This window comes from Glandiceps talaboti, chromosome 7, assembly GCF_964340395.1.
Source record: "Glandiceps talaboti chromosome 7, keGlaTala1.1, whole genome shotgun sequence".
Classification (NCBI taxonomy): Eukaryota; Metazoa; Hemichordata; class Enteropneusta; family Spengelidae; genus Glandiceps; species Glandiceps talaboti.
The window spans coordinates 16,733,930-16,753,827 of NC_135555.1; the positions used below are offsets into that span (position 1 = coordinate 16,733,930).

The 19,898-nt window shown below is 36.9% G+C and overlaps 1 protein-coding gene across 1 annotated transcript; it reads left to right on the forward strand.

The window, feature by feature from the left end:
* Positions 1–6,395: 6,395 nt before the first annotated feature.
* Positions 6,396–19,546, forward strand: LOC144437299 (uncharacterized). The gene is made up of 17 exons (XM_078126222.1): positions 6,396–6,515; positions 9,579–9,617; positions 10,007–10,042; positions 10,247–10,285; positions 10,503–10,538; positions 10,810–10,827; positions 11,419–11,454; positions 12,222–12,320; positions 13,150–13,280; positions 14,190–14,330; positions 14,536–16,021; positions 16,274–16,411; positions 16,722–16,889; positions 17,207–17,350; positions 17,430–17,570; positions 18,100–18,234; positions 18,590–19,546. Exons 6-17 carry the CDS (start codon positions 10,812–10,814, stop codon positions 18,631–18,633), a joined length of 2,679 nt encoding a protein of 892 aa, XP_077982348.1. The 5' UTR covers positions 6,396–6,515; positions 9,579–9,617; positions 10,007–10,042; positions 10,247–10,285; positions 10,503–10,538; positions 10,810–10,811; the 3' UTR covers positions 18,634–19,546.
* The last annotated feature ends 352 nt before the right edge of the window (positions 19,547–19,898 follow it).

Below are 19,898 nucleotides of genomic sequence, written 5' to 3' on the forward strand. Positions count from 1 at the left end.
ATGAGAAACTAATTCACAATAGCAATATGAATTCATATCTGTTATCAACATAGTCTGTTTTCGAATAACAACAGTAATTCAGCTAGTTGCGAAGTTGGCCTGTAAATGAACTCGGCCAGCAAGACATCAGGCAATGCTTAGGTTGTCAGATGCTCGATGCTTCGTAGGTACCCTTTGAGAATGGCGTGGTCAATCCAATAGAGCTCTAGAGAGATGATAACAACCAAAGTATATTGTAAGGTCTGAATACTTTGAAAACGACTGCACCGGTATACCGATTTCATAAAACTGTTTCAAATTTGTAGCAGTTGGATAATTGGAGTATTTTCCAACTACAATAAAACCCCAAACGACTTTTCAATACCCTTCCACTGTGTGACAGTGCACATGACCATTGTGGGCTTGCAGGTAGAATCAAATGATCGCCAGCTGTAACATCAGAGTACACGTATTACATCTTGCCTTTTCGAGAATGAGCTTTAATGAAGTAATGTGGAAGCAAGAGGACGTACGTCCAAGACCACAAGGGCAGCATAGAAACACAGAATTGGAGTGTGTACAGTTTGTCCCGCGTTTACAGTCTATTCGAATACAGAGAAAATTCAAATGCATGGCAAAAAGTGGCCAAGTGATATACTTGATAAATCTCAATAGAATATCAATATTTAGGCAAAATCTACATTTTGTGTTCTAAATATCTTGGACAAATTTCATACACTTTAATATAATGTCAGGCATTGAACTTGGCTACAAAGGATGCTTCACCAAGATTGAAAACAATATTACTGCTTGAATTGAATCCTTTTAACGTTGCACAATTACGGTACAGCTGTATGTATTTTTCTGTTACGTGTTTGAAAAAAAAGTGATGCTTTCACGGATTCCAAAGTAAACAGTTGATTACGCAGTACGCCAACCACTGAATTACAATTTTACAGACTATACTGCAATGTTTTACAAAAATTTTGAAAAATGAAATGGCCCGATTACGAAGTACAAAAATATCCCTTGCCCACTCTCGTAGCTATAATGACGGTGTGAATGATCGGTCAAGCTATGAGTGATTCCGAATTTCAAAATGCTTTCACAATTTCAAACTGTTATGACATGGTTTGACATTCTAGATTTTACCAGGAATTTCAGCCCACTAAACTGAGCAGGTATGTAGTCATGACGTTCGAGAGAGAATGTAGTTTCAAATACATAACAATGACAATCACTTCACACTTCGTCTCAAACGTTATGGCCGGACGCCAGAAGAGGCAGCAGATATAAACGCTGTGGTCGAAACATCCAGTTTCAGTCTGTCCGTCAAATTAAGTGTGAAAAATCGTCCAGACAAACGCACACTCCGTCCGGACACTGTCGCCGGTAACTGCGCATGCAGCAAGAAGACTTTCTGATAATTGATCCTTTCGCAAACGAGATATTTTGTAACAAACTCGAGTACAATGTTGTCAATGCACTAACTGCCTGCATCCTTACCTTCAATTTATTTGCTTGCTTCATTATTTGCTTGCTTAATGTGGATTTTCACTAAGTGTACCAATGCGATGTGCTGCTGTTTTGGTAAAAAAGAAGCTGGGTACCTATGAAAAATAATAGCCACAGTATATCTAATCATGCAAGAACCACCCACTATCGAATCGACAGGTGCCAATCAGTCATCGTAGTTTATTCACATGTAATCCGATTATAACAAAGTCCCTAACATGTTCTGAATGTGGTGAATAAAGGAAGGAACGTCTGTGCATAGGGATCAAGTACAGTTGTTGGTATATTTATATTATTGTGCTTTGCTGTTTTGCGTGCTACTGAAAACTCACTCAATGGCCATCGAATGGCTGTCATTTGTGCATTCAAGCTTGTAGTCAGAAAGGAAAAGGGTGACCTTCCTGTAGTGTCTAACTATGTAACTGTCTTATAATGAAAATTAACTAAATGACACAGCGCTTTCACAGTCAATGTATGAAATGTACCGTTCAAAGGTGAACAATAAGGGATTCGGGACCGGTCAGTTTCTCCAGCCAGGGGGGGGGGGAGACCGACAGGCTGACCCCCTCACTTAATTCTAAAACATGATGACCCCCATATATCATATTCTCATGACAGGTATTTTTTGAGTGACTCAGTGTCGACTGCTTGACTGTCTTGCAAATACTTTATAAGATCCCGGGATAGCACTACCATATAATTATTGACTACACAGGGAAAATATATTCAAAAAGGAGTTTTATCGCATCTTGACAGTGAAAGGTAGTACAGGGAGAAAAGCTTGAGAAGGGAATGTGTACACCTCTCATGGGGGGTTCGAGGGGTCTCCCCTAGAAGCCTTGGAGGATTTTTACTCTTAAAAGTCAATTTTAGGACTATTCAGACACTTTCAGACAATAATTTCCAAGCTTTACAAGACAGCGCCAACATGTTAAAAGCAACTACATGGAGTTGAAATATTTTTAAAATAAAGTTTAATAGCACCTCGACAGTAAGAGGTAGGGGGAAGAGCTTGAGACTGGGATATGTATACCGCGTGTGCAGGGTCCTAGGGGGTCTCCCCTGGAGCTCTGGAGTTTTTCACTCTTAAAGCCAATTTAGGCTATTCAGACGCTTTCAGGCAATAACCTCCAAGCTTTACAAGACGGCACCATCAAGTATCAGAAACTATTCTTTATAACTAACTTACATAGAGTTGAAATATGTTCTTAAAAAGCGAAATGGCATACTTATAGTAAATGTCAGCACATCTAATGGCAGTATCATCGGTAGGGAGATTTTCAGTTTTAAGGCAATTTTTAGACTATCTAGGCAAACATTTCACATCTTTAAAAGACAATATCGTCTCAAATTAGCATATGATGAAAATATTTAAGAAAAGTTTAATACCATTATTACAGTAAAAAGGTTGGTGCATGTGATTGTTGGTTGAATTTGGTTTAATGCATGAGTGAACTGTGGGGTGAGTGAGTCCGAGGTGCATTCCCCTTGGCAGATCTGGAGGTTTTTGTTTGTATTAAGGCAATCTTTAGGTTATTCATAGCTTTTGAGGTGATATTTCCAAGCTTTGAAAAGCTAACGTAAATGTAAGTTTTAAATGAGGTTCCAATGTCACGTAAAAACACGTGGTATAGGGGCATTGATATTGCAGTAAAGTCACTGGTATGTTCAAAAGATAAATTTAGGTGGTCATACCTAGTGTATAATAGAAACTGGAATCTAATAAGCTGTGATGATTTGTAGTGTCAATAACATGTAGTGTCTGAAATAGAAAGTGTATTAATCCCTTCTGACAAGTTCATACTGAATAGTAGACAAATTTAGATTAACTTCTTTTATAAACTATCTCTGAAGATTAACATAAAGAAACGTTCAAGTTCACTTTTTTGCCCCAAAGTGCAATATAAGTGAAGCATTGATTGTGAAACAGTCAAGTATTTACATGACATTCTTTATCAAGTATGGTAGGTAGGTAATACATGTATATGTATATGTATATGTATAGTTATATTTGAACTCTTATGTGAAGTAATATTAAAGAATCCAATGGATGTAAGAAACAGGGACAAGAACAAATATATACATGTACCGAAGTTCAGACAAGGCTATATGCCATTGTAGAAAAGGATTTCTTTCTTCCATCACAATCCGAAACACAATGACCCCCTTATCCACAATTTTCAAAATAGCATAACTCCCCTACTGCCAAATTCAAAAACAGGGTGACCCCCCCCCCCCCGGCTGAAGAAACTGACCGGTCCTTGTTAAAGGTTACAGTTACCAATTAGAGCGCGCATGGCTGAGAGGAGGATGAGTCGAGAGCCTACACGTCCCACTGAAAGCTTTAGTCTCTGTTCTAACTAATATGCAAGCAAATTTATGTACACGCTCAAAATGCTACATGTATCAGTCGTTTTCGGTATTCATCCACTCAGTAATACCTTGGATAATACCGATGTTCTATTCTAAGGTCAGAATATATGTCACTATGCTGGTTATGTGCTAGCCCATTCACTGTAATTGTCACTGTTTGAGAAACCAATAAGTACCTGCACATGCTGCACTTAAAAAAACCAGCAAAATTGAATGAATATAGCAAGATGTGACAGTTTGTCTAAACATGGATGTTTTAGGGGAGAAGGATTATGAACGCTTCTTTGTCATAATTGTACATACAAATGACAGCTGCCGACGATAAGTATTTCAATGTGGTCTTCGTTTATATAACAAGATTAACGTTCTCTTAGCTGCAATAATTCACAGACAAGTAAGACATTGTGGCGTTAGATTTGATTTTGAGGTGGGGTTTTCTTCTTCTGTTTTTGAGTTTTCCTATTCCGTCATGTAACAGCAAAACAAGTGTTACAATTCCTGCTAGGCAATCGCAAATAGATAACATGTAAAATTAAGTATGCAGTGTGCGGTATTATGCTTTGAGAATAGAGTGAACGTTTTTGTCAACAGATTGGGGTGAGGGGGTCAATGTGGTTTTTTATTTGTCAGAGGGGGGGGGGTGGATTGTTTTGTGGATGAATTGCAGGGGGGTTACTATTTGTACGTACAACACGAACAAAAAGTCGACGGCCCACCCCCAGCCGTAAAAAAACTGGTCGCTCCCTAATTACGGAGACTTCAAAGCACAAGAAATATACAGAGGTACCCCAATCTCGTCAAAATCGGCATAAGTAGCAACACACTACAGTGTTATGAAACGGGTAATACATTGACATCTCGCTCACGTTTTGCAGCTTGATCTCGTCCATTTTAATAATTGAGTTTGCCCAGCAGGAATTGTAGTGTTTATTTTGCGGTTAAATGACAGAACAACAAAAACTCAAAAATCAACTCAAAATCAAAACCAACGCTACATTTATTGCAGCTAGAGACCATGGTGAGCACGGCCAGCTAGCCTGAAAATCCAACATAATCGTAAAGTACATATATTACATGTACTAAACTAAGCTTACATTCTATCTATATTGCCTAATTATCAGAAATGTGTATGCAAACTACAAACCACAATTAAAAGCTATGTAAAAATCTACATCAAACACGTTTGCATATTTGTTTATGATTATATGAAATTTGAAGTTTGCATTCTTCAGTTATAGCCTAATTACCGACAATAATTAATTATGCAAATTTGTCTTTAAAATTAAAAGTTACATCAACAAGCTTTGATAGCACATGTGCGTTTGTTATGATGTGCGATGTACCAAAATATATGACATTTGAAACTTGCATTCAAAGATATGGTTCATTACCTTTGCAAAAGAATTTAATATTACTATCATAATCTATAACAAACGTGAACTTTGTTGCCATCAATGAATACACCAAATCATATGAACTTTGACGCTTAATACTTTCTTAAGATATAGCCTAATTACCGAAAATCATAAATTATGCTAATTACTCATTAAAACTAAAATACTATGCTAAAGAGTATTAAAGAAAAAATCAAAGACTTTCTGATAGGAGACATATTCTTTGAATTCTCTCATGGCCACGCCAGTTCCTTGCACCTGGCAGAATATGAGGGCGAACGACTTCATGTCGGCGAATAACGAACTTTTGCAGGCAATGAGACATTCTGCTTACAAACATCACCATCTTGCTTGCAACAGACAAAGTCTTCCACACATTTCCAAAGATGAAAAGTAGAAATCAAGCCCATAAACTAGTAAATTACCTCCGGCAATTACGAGACTACAAACAAAGAAACATGTCATCAGTCATGTCATCAACAGTTGCTCATTTGTATATGTCCATGATGAATTGGGACATCCAATTTCTTGACAGTACGAAGCGACCAATGTATATTCTCCCAGCTTCGAGGATGACACTCATCTTCACAAACAATCTAATGACAACTTTACCACCTTTAAAGTAATCTAACTCAAACATTTCAATTTTTTGAGAGAGTTGTCCATTAGACCGCTAGACACGTGACCACTCTGTCCCTTTTATTCAAACTTTAATTATTCATTGAAACTTGTATCATAGTTTTAGGCCTTGTTCAACACAAATACGGTATAAGACGTCCAAGTCCAGATTTGGCCCTGGTCCATACAAGGTTATTGCAATGTAAGACTTCGGATGGATAACTGTTTTCAATTCATGTATTCTGCACTAATTCTGTACCCGGTTTTAACACTAGGTACCATCAAAATCAGTATTCTATTACTGTCAATGGAATTATGTAGTTAGCAACCATTCAAGAAATGTTGAATTATTTTTATATTTAACGTTGACAATATGCCCCAACCACACATCATTTCAAGTTGGAGTATCCACGTGTTCCGTTAACAAAGTGTAAAGGGTCAAAATGGGTCAATCTGTATGGTGACTCATAGGCACTCGAAACACCCTTGTTGACACGATCATTTTGGAAGCAAAGGTTCTCGTGAACACAGGTCACCAAAAGTATGGGAAAGCGAATCACCTCTACAGTCGTGTAAGTTTACCTTTTTGGATACTTCAGACATGCTTGGAAGGTGATTTAGATGACTAATGCAGAGGTAAGAATACGTTTTTGTTGTTGTTAAATACCGAGAACAGCTTACTATTTAAAGTTTCATTACCCTTGATATAGAACAATCATGACGTGCTGGTTTAAATATCTCTCATGCATGACATGGTTCGAAATTGGAGGGAAAAAAACATCGAACGTTTCCCTAACAAGAAGGACGTGAATTCGAAGTTTTTGATGTGTTTGTTTTACAAGTCTCTATTTTCAACATGATCACCCACATCATTCAAAATGGCACGATTTGTCATTCGATCAAATGATAACCCTAGGTTGAACTCATAGTTATTCGTCAAGCCCTTAAGGTTTCTGCATCTATCGTTTGCCTACCAGTCCCGGTCTTTTATCACGTACACCGGTCAGCAACGTGAAATCTCGCACCCTTCATATTACGTGTTGTAGACTTTTATTAACTTATCCTGATTTTCACGATTTGTCTTTTGTGACTCAATCAGTGTTATATACTTAAAGTGGCCACATGGGCGAGCAATCGGTATTTATTTTGATTTTTTTAATCAATACAACGTGGCTTTCTCATGGCTTCCAAATTGAAAAAGCAGTGTGAAACAACATAGACAAGTCTGTTTGTAACTTAATTGCAAAAAAGATAACAAAAATGTAATGAAGTTTGTTATTGTACTTAATAACAAAAGTTTTACAAATTTATCAATCTTTTGCAATTTATTGAGTTACAAAAAAGGACCAAATAATCTAATACCTCTGAAAATCATTTACACGTGGTGTTAAAATGTCTTGGTAAATTTGACGTTTTGGCATTTTGCGTTGTTATCATGGATGACAGTCGCCTCGCCATTTTGTCTTCTAAGGTGTTCTTAACTGACAAGTGGACAGGTACTCATGCACAAATAACCGATGGTTATAATAGAGTCAAAGGTCACAAAGTTCGTTCTTGGGTCGGTCAGCTCGACATCATTGATTTATAGGATACGTCTACTAGCACTACACATCGTTAGGCAACAGAAAATAATTTATTTGCCCAAGCACTTAACGTGGTGAAGATTAAACAAAAATCATCCACCAATACCGAGAAATGTAGTTTGGTACAAGTATGCTAACACATGAAACAATTGGTCAAAGCACAGGAATATAATTATATCCCACAAAAATACCAATTCCCACGTTAGATAAATAGTGGACTATGCAGTTATATGTTGATTCGGAAATGCTATTTTTGCATCATTTATATATTATTTGATGTGATCTGCTAACCGTGTTCTTGCACACAGTTTCCATACTGCTCTATAATTACATCGAATTGTTGGTTAGAGGCTAAAACTATTCCATATCAAGTTTTCACGTCTGATCGACCCATGTACATTCGAAAAAAAAAAATCTTTCTCATTTACCAATGTTTTCATTTTCACTAACATTATTGCACTCGATAGCAGTACGACCGGGCGTCCATGTACAAGATCAGAAAAAAATGTTTCCATTCCATGTTGAACATAAAACTATTTTTGTATTTGCAATTTGCGTAAATTTGTTCTCTCGTAGAATTCACGTCCACTTCATGTTTGATGATCCTGAATACTAAAGCGATGAGAAACGAGATAGTGCGCAAACGGGCACCAAGCAATGTGTATGGTATTCAGTGAAGACAAGCGTTTCCCCGTGTTTAATGCTAATTCGATACAATACCTGATAAGAGCGAATCGACATGGAAATTCAAGCAGTGCTTGTACTAAGGCCAAAAAACCCAACATAATTGTTTCTAGTCTGACACGACATTTTGTCTAAAGTGGTGCGACGACGAGAATTTCTTTTTTTTTATTCTCAGCAAACCTTTTACTATGTCTACTATTTGTGACAGTTACTATGATTCTTTTTATTTAGTACTTTAGAGCAAATGTGTATGTGGAACAGATGTCATTTGCTTGTTCATGACTGTCTCTGCAGTTGTCTTCACTGAAGTAGGGAGGGCTAATTTTGTCTTTGCCCCCAGATCTGTAGACTGCAATGCATGGGCTGGACAAACACACAAAACAAGACCGAGCCGAGGGTATTTAGTGATGTGTGCGCTGACCAGAAACAATGTTTTCTTTCCTTTGGCCTAATTTACTGCAGGTTGAATATGGGAAGGGGACTCTTCGTTTTGGAAAGAAAAACAACATGGATGTTTATCGTTTCTCTATTTCGAATCGTAGATTTACATTTCACGTTAGCATTCGTTATTTCTATTCCTTCCCTAGCTTTCGTTTCTGTCTGTAAAACTTTAACCATGTCATACATTGTGTAAATGACTAAGATATCGACAAACAAGTATGGCGTCAGATGTTCCTATCTTGTGATAAACATAAGGGTGTTTGTCCAAATAAAATGTCATGCTATCAACAGAGAGTATCATTAGGTTATCAGACATAGACAAACTGTTGTGGCTATGTACCAATAAACATGATAAATAAAAAAAACGGCCACACATTTGTAAGGTCGTGACGCGGCATCATGTTATTTAAGTTTTTGTGTATCAAAATATGTGCAAAAAACGTCATTTCCTCTAAACTGATCTGAAATGTACGTACGTACGTACGTATATATGTATGTATGTATGTATGTATGCATGCATGCATGCAGGTAGGTAGGTATGTATGTATGTATGTATGTATGTATGTATGTATGTATGTATGTATGTATGTAGGTAGGTATGTATGTATGTATGTATGTATGTATGTATGTATGTGTGAATATCTATAGGTGTACACACACATATATATATATATATGTTAATATAATATTAATAATATATATTATACATGCGTGTGTGTGTGTGTGCGTGTGTGTGTGTGTGTGTGTGAGTGTGTGTATGAGTACACATAATTTCGTTAAAACAGTACAAATTCGTAAAACTACAAAAATCGGTAGTAAAAGCCATCACAGTGCACTTTCTATTTCGATCTATCTTGATTCTCATTTATGTCATGAATGTCTGGAAAATGTCAACAGAACAAAGCCTGTTTAAATTGTTGAATAAAGTTCGCTTATACTCATATTTCATTTCCTTGGATAGTAGAGATGATTTCTGTCTTTTTCCCACCAGAAAATGACAAACTTACAGAAGAAAAGAAAACGGGGTTTGGTAAGTTGAATGAATTTAGTTTGTAACTGTAATGAAATATTTGATTTAACAAATATGCAAATTACATGCTTAATATACACATGCTATAGATCTTGTCACTTGCACCTCAGCTACAACCCCCCCCCCAACATTAGCTCAGTAGTATATGATATTTGGTTCTGTGTTGAAACTAGTAAGCTTGTCTATAATGTTTTATCGCTTGCACCTCTCTGTTCGTCATAAAGTATGAGCCGGTTTCGCGAAGGTAACTTATAGCTCGAGATTGTGAATGTTTGCTATGGAACTAAACTTATTACTTAACTTAAAATATTGTGATAATTGTATGATGAACACTTTGTTGTGTTAGTAGTATTTATACCTTAAATGTATGGTTTCATTTGTGTCCACAGGTCTATTTGGAGAAAGACTACAGGAATTACATAATCGTGAGTATTTGTAAAGAAAAAACTTACTGTTATGAATTATGATAAAAAAATGTTGTTTTTTAGTTTTTTTAAATAATTTTTTTAAATTAAATTAAATTTAATTATATTGTTCTTTCTTTTTAGTTATGGAATTATAAGAAATGTTTAAATAGTCGTGAGAAACAACCTTGAAGGTAACCATTGTGATTTTTTTTTCTCTCCTAGAAAATGTAAAACTCAGAGAAGAACAAGAAAAGCGATTTGGTGAGTTGCAATTTTTTCAAACTTGCTTATAAATAAAGACCATGGTTTCTTGCTTGCAATTGCAATGTGTAGGAACATATATACGACATTTGTGAATTTGTTATCAAGGGTATTGTGAATCCAATGACGAATAACGATACTTGTTGTAGACAACGTTTTGTTCGTTCGATGTCATGATTCGAGTATTTTTTTTTAAACCAAAAGTTTTTGTTTTCAGGTGTAATTGAAGAACAACTAGAACTAATCGAAAATCGTGAGTATAAAGACGCCCAATCCAAGTTGAATTAATATTGAAAAAAAAGGTTCACTTGTAATTGTACATTGCGGGTTGGTGGGAAGATGAGTAGTGGGGGGGGGGTGAATGGGACGAAGAGACAGAGAGATGGATGGACGGACGGACGGACGGACGGACGGACAGACAGACAGACAGACAGATGTCCAGCATATTGGTAATTTTCTAAGTAATATTTTATATAAAAACCAAATCCCAAACTTTCTTTCGACTTATTTTTTCTTCTAAACAGGAATGAAAGATAGAATTGGTAAGTATCACTTTTTTCCACGCACATGTACAGAGATTATAGCGGAACTCCTGGCCACGATTTTCCAGGAAATATAATTAAAATGTTTATATTTTACGTAGGTTGTCCAAATGAAAGTTATAAGTCGCACTGACAGCTACATGGTTGCAGCAAACATATCACCATAGTTCTTTATCATGTGATAAACAATATATGAAATCAAGTGCAATTTCTCTCATTGAAATATATTATAAAAATTATCACAATTTGTTAATTCCCGTATACCGATAGATGATTTTACCTCTGAAGGAAAGCAGTATGCAAATATCGCGCCCTTATTTTAATTATACACCCTACACAACCTCAGGATGTAGGGTATGTGTATTAATATGTACCTTTTCTCCAATCTGAAAGCGCTTTATTTACCTCTATTTCCATCGTTTGTGTCGATTGTTTTGTTCCAAGTGATCGCCGCCTTCCCGATTACTCGGAATAAACAAACAACACAAAACGATGGAAATAGAGGTAAATATAGGCATCTAGCCGCTTTCACCACATCAGATTTTAATCCTTTCTCGTGACTACGTACATTTTCGTTGCCCCTGTCTACAGATGGAGTTAAAACGATTTTACACGAACAAGTAGAAAGTAAGTTAGCAATTTCTTATCATATATCAATGTTTTATCCACATAATTTTTAAAGAAAGATCAGGGAGGCTTTCAATATCAGACGCTACAATCCAAAGATCGATAGCGACTGGGGGGGGGGGGGTGATCGAACTAGCCAACATCTGCAATCTGCTGATCATACTGCCACCTAGTGGTCAGCTTTAACTATGGAATTTGTCATTCTGATGAGAAACAACGACCAAGACTTTGAGCTAATTGTGCGTTATAACCTGTGTAAGTCATTTACTTTTTCCAAGATGATAAAAGTTTTGGTCATTTTACTCCAGTATTGACTTGTGTACATCGTTATATAATAATCATAATGTGGACCCAATTGTCACCGCCGTTGGACTTTATCATCAACTGTGTCTATACGTCTGACTCTTTGTCCTTTCATTGTTGACGGGATTTTAGACTTCTTCATTGAAAAAGTGCTTCATATCCTACATATGTGAGAAAGGTTTCGGTTAGACGTTCTCATTACTGCTTTCTGATCCACTCTTTTTGTCTTCTATTAATCTACACACAGACGCAGGCACAGACACAGACACATATTATATATACACACATTGTATATATACATACATACACGCACACACAGATATATATATATATATATATATATATATATATATATATATATACATATATATGTATATATATATATATATATATATATCATATTGTAAAATAGATTGTATTTTTCATTGCATACCGTCTATACCATTGTAAATTCTATTTTGCAGACAAAGTACCCGTTACACCTTTTAGTCCCAGCAAAATAGAGATGGAAATGGGTCACCTGGAAAATCCTTGGGCGAGAATGCATTCATTTAAGACGGCAGGTAAATGATGAAGAGGGGTACACACGAGCCACGATTACTTGCATTTAGTAAAAGTGAATGCTAAATTCTTTTTGCAGTATTTGTGCTAGTTAATTACAGAGGCTGCAATTGATAATTGATAAATTAATTAGTATTCTGATTTTAACTTTAGCCTCCACCCAAGTTCATTGACACTGCCACTAACCTACCAGTAACCAGTAAGAAACTAGAGTTGTACGTCAACACTGGAAAATATGGGGGGGGGGAGGGGTTGTATGATTGATGATTAAACTTTGAGATTTAGTCCTCCTGTAGTAGAAAAGGAAATAGCAACTGTGAGAGATCAACAGCATATCTGGAGTGATACCCATCCACAAGTTTAACTCACCCACTTGGAATTTATACCAGACGGTTACAGTCATGAAACACATAATACAAATATAAGTCTAGAAACATCCATGTCTATTATCATGGGGCTAGTGTATGTCCGCACACTATAATTAGCTGTTAAACCCAAATGTTATTCCTCGTTCAGCCAAGGGAAATACTAGTAATCTAAGGGGCCCTTGTCACTACAAGTCGCTAGACGAGTAGTTACGACTCTTTTGTCACGAGTATTTTTCCGGCGGAATGATACAATTATACCATCGCCAGTAATACGAGAAAGAAAAAACGGGTAAATTAAGGGCAATTTTGAGCGTCTTGACTCATTTTGAACACAGCAGAACAATGGCGTAGACGCGCGCTGTCGTGACGTAAAACGACCAGATTATATATTCCATGTTTTTTTTTTATTGAACCTGGCTCGTGCACATGGTATAATCTGTGTTGTCTTTCTTCTTCAATGCAGACCTACGTGAAAACATGAGAGACCCAAACCCTTTGTTCCTTGGACGTGATGATATCTTGGACAAGATTCACGAATCTTACATTAAGGACAGAAAGGCTACAAAACTGACTAGAAGAAAGACTGTTGTTCATGTAAGTAAGATTCCCATTTTTACACGTTCTTAAACGTGCACTATGCAGCTAGGTACAAATGGGACAAAAAAAATTATACCTGTTAATTAGTGGTCAAGATTATCCGTAGTTTAAGAACGTGAACGAAAGCTAGGTTTTGAATATGTCACTATGTTAAAACTGTACTAGTTGTAAGTGGAGTATCAATATTCGATCAGACGACCATATTATTTTCATAGAAAAGTTTTAAAATACCAATAACATACATTGCACATCTTAAACTGTGGTCGACGTTATCAATAAGCAGTGCAGAAACAGTTGAGAGAGCTGCGTTTTGGCTGCGAACCCAAAAATTAATGTTTTTTTTATTTAGCGTGTATACACTGTCAGCTACAAAAATACGTTTAGGTGATTCAATACTATTCAAAGTGTACGATATTATTATTGTTGTTATTATTATTATTTATTGCCTATTTGTTACAGCATTGAAACAAGAAGAAATATTTTAAATTCTTAGGTAAGAGGGTAACGAAAATAGCAAAGGTACTCCAGTCTGTCTCCTAGGACACTCTGGCAGTGTCGGTTTTTCATTTATAAACATTTTATTTTATTTTAGGACTAAAATTTGACCTTTAAGTCACAGTTTTTAAGTTTTCGGCTAAGAGCGAAATCCCATGCGACTGTGAAGTGCTTGATTACGGAAAAGGTGCTTGCAAAAAAAGTTGAAGTGTTATACTTTGGAACATTGGTATATTTCTTGAAAACTAAGAACTGACTGGGAGCTGTTGCTACTAGTGAGACTGATATTGACCATTCATGGATAATTGATAAGTTTAATCCAATTTCTTGAGGGGATGCAGCACAAGCCGGCCAGTCTAGGGTTTAATGTGAATACCAACATAGGATAACCAGGTTTATTGTTTCTCACAGATAATCAATGGCCTTGCTGGATGTGGTAAATCTGAAATTGCCATTCAGTACGTCAACAAATATTCAAGTGAATACATGAGTGGTGTGTTGTGGATTCAAGCTGGTTCGACAAGTACGCTGGACTATGTCTTGAAACAAATAGTAAGTTATCTTTTCTCATGACAATGATAGAGCAGATCTAGATAAGCGTCAGACCTTCAAATATGAATGAATAGGGTAGTTCCATACTAAGAAAGCTGGTTGGTGAAAATGAAGCAACTTTCGAAGTTCTGAATTCTTGTTACTTAGGGTATCAACATCGCCGATTTCGTTATGTAATAATATCACATCCTTCTTAAATTTTCAGTCTGAGAAGTTGAAGTTGTCGGAAGAGAAGACGGACTTTCGAGCTAATTACATACAGAAGGCTATCACTGATTGGTTACAGGAGCAAACCGATTGGTTACTCGTACTGGATAATGCCGATGATGCTGGGTGCATCTATGATTATTTTCCGAGGTTTCCAGATGGTGGTCATATCATTATAACGTCACGTGACAGAAAGTTCAAGTCATTACTTTATCCAGCCATCAAGGCGCCATTTGATGTGAGGCCTCTAAGACAAGAAGATGCCGAGCTGTTATTAGTGACATCCTTTTTCGTAAAAGCCGGTGAGGATCCAGATCATCGAGAGGTGGCAAGTCAGAAACTTCAAAAGATGAAAGATGGAGACCCACAAGAATACGAAGCTCTCCGTTGGCTTGCTGGTCCTGATGGTTTGGATGGTCTCCCTCTGGCTCTAAATACAGCCATCACATACATGAAAGAGAACGACAGGTCATTCAAAGAATACAAAGAATATTCGTGTCTACCGAATCTGGCACCAGAGCTTTTCCCTGACTCGGAAGATGATCCTCTCAATGCCTGGTTACGTAAGAGTGGACTAAGTGTTGTTAAGTATCACAAAAAACTCGAAGAAAAGACGCAAATGTCATTAACATCTTTCCTAGAACTTACTGAAGAAGACCTACGAAATGACATTGGAATGGAGGATTCAGAAGTACAAACCTTCATGGAGGAAAGGAAGCATGATGTCAACATCAACAAGTGGATGTATAGACGGAAGAGAGTCCTTGCAACATGGAGCCTTAGTTTTCGCAAGATCATTGGATTGGCCCATGGGCCTGCTGCCATGGAGTTACTACAGCTCTGTGCCTATATTACACCAACGCTGTCAGAAAGTATAATTATCAAAGGAGCTGAATTTATCACACTTAAGAAGTTGCAGGATAGGCTTCTGGAGAATGTTGAGGGTCATCCAAGATCATCAAAGAAGGCTGTACAAATTCAGAAAAATCTAGATGAAATTCTGCAATGTCTACGCAGATATTCACTTATCGAAAATCTGCCAACACGTAGTAGAGAAAAGTGTCATTTGAGACGTAGCTTTACCATTCACCGAGTGGTTAGGAAGGCGATCAAGATCAAACTCAACGAGCAAGAGATTATAAAAACCATTTCCTGTGCAGTAAATGTCCTAACTAACCTAATCCCAAGTTTTGAGGTAATCCACAGAAATTTCACTCGTCGCTACCAACCACTCCCAGAAATGCAAGAAGAGGTTGCCATGCATGTGAAGATTCTCTCCCGTAACCTGAGAAGGGAGTGGCTTACATCAACTGAATGTAAAATGGCAGATCCCGTACCACTCCTAAATGCAGCTGCTCTCTATTTTGAGTTGTTCAAATCAAGACCAGAAGAGGCACAAAAGCTGTACGCAAAAGCATTTGAGTGCACTGCAATACTTACAACAGCAGAGGATTCCAAGATCAGATCTCGTAAACTGGGGGATGGTAAGTTCATTACCCAGCTACTTTAGAATACATCTGATATCGGTTTAACCATTCTTCTTGTTTCTTTCACGCTTTTTATCCAATAGCAGAATGTATATCTGCACTGGTTCAGCAATTATTAGATGATTACTTGGAAAAAACTGAAATAACGACAGAAAAATAACTCGTCCTTCATTCTGTCTACATATCTTTGCCCATACATTTCGTAATACTGATGTACAAAGGAGTCCCACCCTTTTTTCTTTGTTACAGCTGAATGTCAACTTGGATTGATTCTCCTAAAACTTGACGAAAGAAAAGAAGCATTTTCTCATCTGCAGGCTGCTGGAGACAATTACTCTAAATGTTGTCCAGATGAAGACAGTGACAGTGATATAGACATGGCCAAATGTAAGCGTGGAGTGCTTGATATCCTTCTGTTACAGACTCTACTATGCCAGGTCGTATGCATGTTATCCATTACACAGCACGTCTTCTTCGTGTGTGACTGGACTAATCTCTTATTCTAGTGAAAATATATACGAAAATAAGTGTTGGGGTGAAGTTTAATGATGAATATCACCACTGCAAAAGAGATATGCCTCGTACTTAAGTCCTTTACAAATTTAGGTCGCAGCAGCATACACATAGAATTAGTTTTTTTTAACGAATATCTGTCTGTCTGTCTGTCTGTCTGTCTGTCATGTTTCCATTCAAACAGATCATTATCTAATGGCACGAGCGTACGAAGATGAATACTGGAAACTGGACAAAGCCCCTCCAGACCATGTCAAAACAGAGATTTTGGACAAGATTGAGAGTGCCATTAGCATTTCCAAGAAATATCACACCAACCGGGAGGAACACTACGGCGAATGGACTGCGCTAAGTACGGGGAAGAGACGATTTTACATTTTAATGCCCAATATAAGCATTTGAGCATCAATATCAAAGAGCGAGTAAACAACGCTCAGATCGATATCCGAGGGCACAAATGCCTATGTTACCTATATATTATCAATTCATACCGAATGAACAATGATGCATAAAAAGTGTGCACCGAGTCTTGTAATTGTGACCTGATCAAAATGCAGTCATCAAGTATCTAGGAGATTTGTTAGAGGTACTACTTTAACTTGGCTTGTGGAGCATATAAAAAGTTGTCATGGTAGTGTTTTATATTCTGGCTTTTCTTCGTATATCTAGGTATGCACGAGTTAGCATTATTTCGTCTTCAAATGGGACCACGAGATATGCACACTATCGAGCAACTGCTGAAAGAATCTCTAGAGATAAAACAACGTATATGGGGCGATGAAGATGATGGAGATCATGTCAGCACTGCAATTGGTACGTAATAATATCTTGGTTTGGTGGTGAATTCACACATTTATTCTTGGTGTGAAATATCTAATATCTTATATTGTAGGTATGACTGATTTGGCACGATTCTATATCCTGAACGAAGACCAAACCAAGTACAAAGAAGTAGAAGGTCTGCTGTTAAATGCACTGAAGATGAAAGAACGTGTCCTACCCCAATATCAACAGTCTGACAGCTGGCAATTAGGTAATTGTATTTCATTAAAAAAAAATTTAGAATAGAAACACCCACCGTCCACTCCTGAGTATTAAGACATTACTGTAACAATACAAGGTACAAATGTTGATGGTAAACCATAAAAGACCATGAAGAAAGAACTTCAATTATCGACCTTGCAAGAAAACATCTTTACCCACGGGTCCTCAGGTATCTGTTACATAATACTGTCATATAGTATGTAGAAGGCGCAAATAAAACGAATGGCATTTTCTACCACGTACAGGTAGATCTCTGAGGACGTGGTGGTAGCAAAACATGGCAGCAAGTTATGTTATCTGTCTTTTAAGATTTCAAGGTAACATTCCCATACATGCAAATGAACTGTCAATACGTAGTATATATTATTGAGTCAGGCCCTCTTGACAAATACGATTAACCCCACCATCACAACCACCACTACCAAAGTGTATTCCCTTGGATGATGACCAAGTAAGGTGTACTAAGTGTAACATCTTAATACACGATAATACAGTGTGTCTATTCTGTCTGTTTTCAGGAGTGTACTATCTTGTACGATTGTACATGTTACTTAACAGGGACGATGATGAGAAGCTATACAGGGAAAAGTTGAAAAAAATCAACACCGAAAGACCATTCAAAGAACTGTTCGAAGTCAGTGATCCTTACAAAGGTATACATTTTACTACCTTTTGATAGACTTCAATGTTTCACTGTAAATTTCTGTTTACACAAATATTAGTGAATTTAAACAAACAAAAAACTATTCCCCAAATTTTAACTTAAGTAAAAACATATATAGGCATCGATGTTATATTGCCTGATTTTTGAACTCCCGCTGAAAATCTAGTAACATCATACCAGTGAATAAACGCCCTCTGGCGAAATTTCAAATATATGTCGTCGCATTCCAAACCGCTGTAAAACACGTATCTTTTACTCAACAATGTTACCTTAAGGCTTCAAAAATTTACACGTTTGCAGTATCAGTTACCATGGTGACAATATTTTTTCTCGATTCTATCTAGCATATCCACCCGATGTTATTTTATGGTCACGAAGTATACGATGAATCGTGCATCGTAAATCGAAGCACCGTGCATATGTGATGTAGCGTATACCAGTCCTAATAATGCGATGAAGTTAACAGGGTATCTAGAAAAACACGATTAACATCGATGCATCCCGGACTTAATGACATGATGAAGATCACAACGGGAGACAACAACATCGATAGCTTCGGAATGATAGCCGATAGATTATTGCGAACAATAGAGTTATCGCTTTTTATGTAGAAAATATAGATAGGCAGAAAGGAATTTGACAGACGAGTTGCCTTTTTACAAGATGTATTTTTGTATATTTTACCTTTGTAATAATGAATGCAAAGACAGCATAATATTTGTTAAACTGTGAATCCTGAATAATTGGAATTGTACGAGAAAACACGATCTTTTGATTAACTTACAGTTAAACATTTCACGCCATGGAGCATATCTTAGACGTGTAATACATAAAAAATAACAAGCTACTCTTACGGATGACAGAACACAATTTTCTAATAATCACAAAGTTTTGATGTGACGCGAGGTCACTGAACTCTCAGCTGTCATGAATTAATACTTAGAACAAATGTTTGCATATCGCGAATAGTATTCTTCTAAGATGACACTATTAAGGTATTATAAGATCAGCAATGTCCAATAATGACTGATTACAGTTGGCAGAACAATGACGTGATCACATTGTTTAGCTAGTTTTCAAAATTGTCGGCAACAACAACACTTCGGTTTATTCATTTATGGTGCCGATTATGTTATCATCCAATCATTTGAGTATTATATATCTTATGTTTATAAAAATGTCATGTTGGAATATGGCTACTTCTAAAATGATCCAAGTTAACCATGAAAATTGTATGTCGTCTGAGCTAATTCTCTAAAGTCCAAGTGATCCTGGTACACAGTCTAGGGTGTGATAGTGATTCGAGTATAGTTACATGATCTTCCAACTGAGTGCGAAGATCAACGAGTAAAACTAAATACACATCAATAGGTCTGAATGTGTCATTATTACTAGTCGTGTATGTGGGATCTAGTCTGTATATGCTGCTGTCTCAATAATTGATTTGTAATTTGTACCAACGACAAACTCAATGATAATGAAAAACTCTTTTGCTCAGCTATGTACTAGCTATGTGTTAAACAGCTCCATTACAGGGTGTATTTTTCGACAGCTCTGTTACATGGCTGTGAAAAATATGCCTGGTGCCTCACCATAACGCCCCTTATACAGCAGTGCTCACACAGCTGGTACATGGCTGTGGGGAAAATGCTA

What these genes read in the sequence shown, in the direction of transcription:
- LOC144437299 (XM_078126222.1), top strand. An exon ending in CGGCGAATGGACTGCGCTAA is followed by an intron (nt 16,890 to 17,206) that starts GTACGGGGAAGA and finishes TCGTATATCTAG; the next exon opens with GTATGCACGAGTTAGCATTA. An exon ending in TCATGTCAGCACTGCAATTG is followed by an intron (nt 17,351 to 17,429) that starts GTACGTAATAAT and finishes CTTATATTGTAG; the next exon opens with GTATGACTGATTTGGCACGA.